Genomic DNA, 6,514 nt, shown 5'->3' with positions numbered 1-6,514 from the left:
GTACAGAACATTTTATATAAATCATTTTGTAAAAGCAACTTTTTATTATAACTGCTACTATTGTGGCATAAAATTTTGCTATTCACATTTCTTTCACTTGTCATATTTATATTTATTGAATTGTATACGTGACAAATATTGCTGCAATCATATTCGTCACATTTCACATACTTTCTTCAAACGTCCACAGATAAACTAAACTACTGGTGATGGACAAGAACGTAGTATATGTTGATGCAACTGTCATACAAGTGAGAGGTTTAGCGCTATAAAACCAGGTTTGATCCACCATTTTCTACATTTGAAATTCTAATGCAACAACGTTTGTAACGTTCATTTTGATTGGATAACGTGACTTTCTTACATGGCATCAATTGACAATTGATGCTATGGGACGTACGCGCAAGCGCAGACGGCATATGACAGATTTTAAATACATGTTTTAACGTTGTTTTCTGTCAGTTTCATTAGAATGGAGATAACAATATTGTATTTAAAGCTCCGACGGCATCAATTTGGGATTTGATGGTCGCAAATACCCGTTTACTGTCTCCGCTAACGCGTCGCCAGTAAACTTAATTTGCGACCATCAAATCCCCAATTGATGCCGTCGGAGCTTAAAATACAATAAGTTATCTCCTAAATGCCTGTACCAAGTCAGAAATAGGACAGTTGTTGTCCATTCGTTTGACATGTTTAATCATTTGATTTTGCTATTTGATTAGGGACTTTCCGATTTGAATTTTTCTCGTAGTTGAGTATTTTTGTGATTTTACTTTTTTCCAGGATTGAACTTTGTAAGAAGCACCAACAGGTACGTTTTGGTGACATTCAAAGTCTTCCACATGACAATTTATAAAGCTTGATTATCTGAATACATTGAAATCGGAAAAGTAAGAGAGAAAAAGGTAAAAAAAGAGACAAATATTCCTATTAGTTTTTAAGACCAAGGAACAGAAATAAAATAAAATAAAATGCATATATTAAAAACACTGCAAAATTGTGAATTAATGATTTGCGTTCATGTCGTCTTGTTTCTGGTAAGCATTTTCATAATCTTGTATTAAAAATGAAGTGCAGTGAGTGATTTTCATACTCCATTTCTCGAGTTTTTTTAATCTCGAGCGTTCTTGCTCATTTTGCAAAGGAAATCGTGCCATGCACTTTCCAATAGGTATTATACATATACATGTATACACAAAGCATGAGATCTGGCTTCAAGGATTACTGACTGCGAAACAAAATGTAAACATATCCTTTTTTTTTAATTTGAATTTTTTATGTTTAGTGACTAAATGTTCAACGTTTATCTAGTATTTGTATTAAATAATAGGTAAAAGTAATGCACAGAAAAAAACCTAGCTATATCGAGCCTTAAAATCAACATCATGAGAATACTTAACTTATGAAAAATGCTAAGTGTGCAGACAGATTTAAAACAGAATTATTCGATATAGTGATAGATTCTTACCGCCAGCAAAACTTGTTTTATCTGTTACAATTAATAACAGGTGATAAAATAAGAAGACAATTGCTAGTAACTTTAACTATACAGGGAAGTATAGTTGATTTCCGCATAGATGAGCTTTGATATTGTTATATTTGTTTTTTGCTTTATAAGGGGTGAGAGAAATATTCATTGAATAAATTCGTTTTTAAAAGCAGGAAACAAAGTGTATTCAAAATCAAATTAAATACATAATAGATTAATATTATAATAATAATCCATTGAAGTAGCAACCGAAACAAGTAATTGATTACGAGGAGACATTTCCACATTTGAGATCGCAAATTGAAGAATTTAAAGAAATTTTGTAGTTCTTTTTTTTTATAAACGACAATTGTAGCGAAGGTAAGAGGCTCATATGTAAGACAATTGGTTGATAATTGATAATACTATAGTTACTGTAACCATAACACGTTTTCATGAACGAACTTCTGCTAAGACGTTAAGCTGAAATTTTAATTTAACTAAACGGAAATTGCACTCTTTCCTCTTCATTTTCAATTTTTTTATTGCTGAATTGTGATAGTACAAATTACTATTAACGTCAAATAAACTATCAAAAATGTTGGACATTGGGCTGGTAAATGAAAACTTATACTGAGTCTCCTGGTCAATTCCTGAATCAGCCTGAATATGACTTTACTCCATGAGCTTGAAAATAATATTCGATTTCAATTTTTTTTATATGTGTTTCTTAATCATCTATTTTCTGACATGATTGTTGAATTCTTCCAAGCTCATTATGGGATATTCATATTAATTATGTTTCATATTTTGTGTTTGTTTTGTTTGAGTTGAGGATATTTATATATAAAGACAGACGCCTAGGAACCTGGAAAGGGAGCACACTCCCGTCAATTTCAACATTTGAAGCGGGCCATAACAAATCTTTATATTGCCTCACATCAACACTAATAACATTTCCTTTATTAAACAATGAGCCCTTATGTGAATGAGGACATTAACTTACTTCAAGTCTGTCAGGCTATACTCTAATAGAAAAGTTTTGTTTTTACTGGTCACTTTTAGAGAAGACTCTCAATTTTTGGTCTAACCCTAACATATTGATGTTGCACAAAATCGGTATTAATTTAACATGGACACTACAGATTCAAGACGCGTTGGTTTTAAAGTATAATTTATTAAACTCATAATGCGTCGTAGGCAATTAACCAGTTTGAACAGTTTGGCGTTGACGTGCTTAATCTTGATAAGTATGCATTTTAAAATGTAAAATCAAAATCATCTTATATGTCAGATCTAAACAAGTGTAACAATTGAAACGGGCTGATGACAACCAGCGGATAGTTTTTATGTACTCGACGTCTGGTCACGGTCTTCTACTATCGCCTCGAACTTTAAAGTTACTTCTCATGAAGAAAATACAATACGGCAACGCTTGTTACCATCAAGTATATTGTTACTTTTGTTCTATATCCAGTATATGTATAAAAAGAAATGAGTATTCTTATTTTGAAATGAATTACGTTCCAGTTCTTTTATTTTGTGAACACAAATACTACCAGAAAAAGGAGAACAATAAAGAATAAAAACATTTCTGAAATTCAATCAATACATCTAAAAAAAAACTACAAACTCAATAAAAGTTTTATTATAACTATGTTTTGCTGTACTCCCCTTGTTATGTTATCCTACTAGTATTATAATTCATTTCACATCTTAAAAACTAAGCATAGATACCATTATTAAAGTGTTGTACGCAAGAAACACGTTGTGTACACAAGACTTATAAGTGAAGCTTGAAATACAAAAAAGGCAAAATAAAGAGGGAAAATTAAACAGCACTGAGGACAGAAGATTCTAAAAAGTTTTAACAAATACAGCTAAAGTAAGTCTGTGCTGATGCTTTTATTTACATATATTTCATTTTGGTTCTTTGTAGAATTCACAGAGAAGATGATTTTACTTTATACGGCATGCGTTTTTTCAAGCGTTCTTTTTATCGTTATTTCTACTCATTTCAATCACGTAAATGGAAGTAACATAACATGTGACAAACACTGTATATGTGAAGGGACGAGAGCCTTGTGTAGTGGAGATTCCTTAAACTATGTTCCGAAATTTCCACCTAGTATTACATTAGTGAATTTGACCCACACAAATTTATCTTATATTGGGGAACATGCATTTTATAATCTTTCATTCGGTATGCCCATCGGAAAACTGATACTGCGTGATAATTACATAACGTATATTCATCCAAAGGCGTTTTACAACATTTCAGCACTCAGAACATTGGAAATATCAAACCAACCTCAACTGGATATCATTGTGTTAACTAAAGCCTTTTTTAATCTTCAGAAACGTTATTTAAAAGCACTTCATCTTCGTGACAATAAATGGACGGACCTACCTGTTGATACCTTTATTTCATTTTCAACAAGTAAAATACAGAAGATAGTTATTACTGGAAATAATTTCAAAGTTGTAAACTGTATTATGTTTGAGCAAATGACTTCTTTGACAAATCTAATATTATCTTATAATTCTATGAAAGATGTGTATGTCAAGGGATTAAAAACATTGGTAAAATTATCTTTAGATAGTAATAGGCTCACAAAGGTCCCGAAATGGTGTTATAATTTAGATTTAAGTCATGTTCCAAACTTAAAACACCTCAACCTTGGAAGCAACAATATTGGCGACCTTGGAAACAACACGTTTAGATGTTTGCCAAGCGTTCAACTATTAAATTTAGAAGGCATTAATACTGGTCGAATACAAGATAATGTGTTTTCGTCTATGCCTCAAATAAAAACTCTGATGATTTCAAGAATAGGAAATCCTTTAAAAAAGATAAGTGAGTTTGCTTTCAATAGCACATCTCTGTCCACACTTCAGATGAGTTTGAATAACTTCCATTTTGACAGAACAACTAACAAACTATTTGCATACTGTCCAAACATCGAGTACCTCGACCTGAGTCAAAATTTCATGCCGCGAAACCTTTCAATGTTCAAAGAAATACTTCTTCCATTGTCCAATCTTCAGAAAATTCTACTTGCAGGATGTGGAATTACCGCCATTCCAGAAATGCTGTTTACACCATTCAAAAAGATATGGTCTATAAATCTTAGTCAGAACAAAATATTTCAGTGGAAAAACTTATTCCTTAATGTTACATCGTTAACTATGCTGGAATTGAGCGTGAATTCGATTGCAGTAATAAATCAGACTTCCTTTCCTCGGGAAGTTTTGTATTCTTTAAAGATACTTAACTTAGGTTTCAACCCTTTCTCTTGTACATGTGATCAGCTTTGGTTTCTTAATTGGACGAAACATTTCATGAAGAAAGTTGTACACTTCAGGAATTATAAATGCAAACATCCACCAGATTTAGCTGGACAGCTGTTGTATGATTACCACCCAACAGTGGAAGTATGTGCTCCCTGGAATCCAGTAAATACAATTATAATCGGGCTTGCAGGAAGTGGAATGATAATTGTGTTAATAATTGTGTTAATTGTACGATGCCAATCAAATATTAAGAATTATATCTACCTTTTTCGTGTGACATACAACAAAAGGCGGGGATATCTAACCTTGGATGACGACGAAGATTTTGAATACAATGCATTTGTTGTGTACTGTGAAGCAGACAGCGATTGGGTTCATACAAAATTCATACAGAGAGTTGAAAATGAGGAGGGATTAAAACTATGTATTCATCATCGTGATTTTGAAATCGGACAACCAATTATCGGCAATATTGATAAGTTTGTGGAAAAATCACGAAAAGTTGTAGTTATAATGTCAAATGATTTTGCCAAAAGTGAATGGTGTCAGTGGGAAGTTGATGTTGTACAGGAAAAACGTAGACGACTTGGGAGGGATGTGTTTCTTCTCATTATGTTGAAGAATATTGACTCCAGTCATATGACGAGTCATCTGCGAACTCTACTGGCCAGCGGTCATCATGTTAAATATTCAAGTGGTGTAGGAGAGGATTTGTTTTGGAGAGCTGTTGTAGAAGGTCTTAAAAAACCTTTAGGTTATCCACCTGTTGCGCTGTTGTAATTCCTTACGTTATGTTGTTATCACAGGCAATAACTATATGTTGCAACATATTCTTGAGAGTGTCAGATGATGTGTACTAAAGCAATAACCGATTAATAACAACCCCATGATTAATCAGATAGTAAGGAAACTGTTTGTACAAATTTAATTATTGAACAAATATAACAAAAGAAGATGTGGTTTTATTGCAAATGAGACAACTCTTCACAAGACACAAAATTACACAGAAATTATTTAACAACTATAGGTCACCAAACGGCTTTCAACATTGCGCAAGGCCCATACCGCATAGTTAGCTTTAAAAGGTCCCGAAATTACACTGTAAAACAATTCAAACGGTATAATTAACAACATAATGTATGAAGCAAATAATGAACGAAAAACAAATATATAACACAGAAACAAACGACAAACCCTTAATTACAGGTTCCTGACTTGGGACAGGGAAATAAAGAATGTGGCAGGGTGAAACTAGTTTAAAGCACCAACCCTCTCCTCACCTGGGATAGTGGTGTTACAGTACAACACATAAGATCAAACTATTTAACAGTTGAAAACGCTTTATTAAGTTCACTCATCAGATGAATGCACATTGAAATACAATTAGCAAAAGTGAACGTGGCCGGGTACTGTTCTCATTATCATTATCATTAAAAACGATATTCCATGCAAATGAAATGTCAATGTCCAATTAGAATTGAATGACATAAGATTGAAAACATATGATTATATATACTGACAGATGAATGCTTCACGTTAATAATAACCATGTATATGTCTGATCATGTATCACACGTTGAATAACGATTCAGATTAGAATTGTTTTATTTATTTTTTTATTTAGACGTAGATCCGGTTGTAACGTAATTCAAAACACTAAATACGCACAATGAACATAAAAAAAAATAGACAATTGAACCGACACACGTGATTGAGACCAAACAGGAAAACATAAAAAGATAAAACAAT

At 32.6% G+C, this 6,514-nt stretch overlaps 1 protein-coding gene across 1 annotated transcript; it reads left to right on the top strand.

Annotated features, from left to right (window-relative positions):
* Window positions 1-3,632: 3,632 nt before the first annotated feature.
* On the top strand, window positions 3,633-6,058 carry LOC139484708 (toll-like receptor 13). The gene has a single exon (XM_071268581.1). The coding sequence runs from the start codon at window positions 3,677-3,679 to the stop codon at window positions 5,543-5,545; it is 1,869 nt and encodes a 622-aa protein (XP_071124682.1). The 5' UTR covers window positions 3,633-3,676; the 3' UTR covers window positions 5,546-6,058.
* Window positions 6,059-6,514: the final 456 nt, after the last annotated feature.

Source organism: Mytilus edulis, chromosome 8 (assembly GCF_963676685.1).
Source record: "Mytilus edulis chromosome 8, xbMytEdul2.2, whole genome shotgun sequence".
Classification (NCBI taxonomy): domain Eukaryota; kingdom Metazoa; phylum Mollusca; class Bivalvia; order Mytilida; family Mytilidae; genus Mytilus; species Mytilus edulis.
This window is presented reverse-complemented; position numbering and strand designations above follow the sequence as displayed.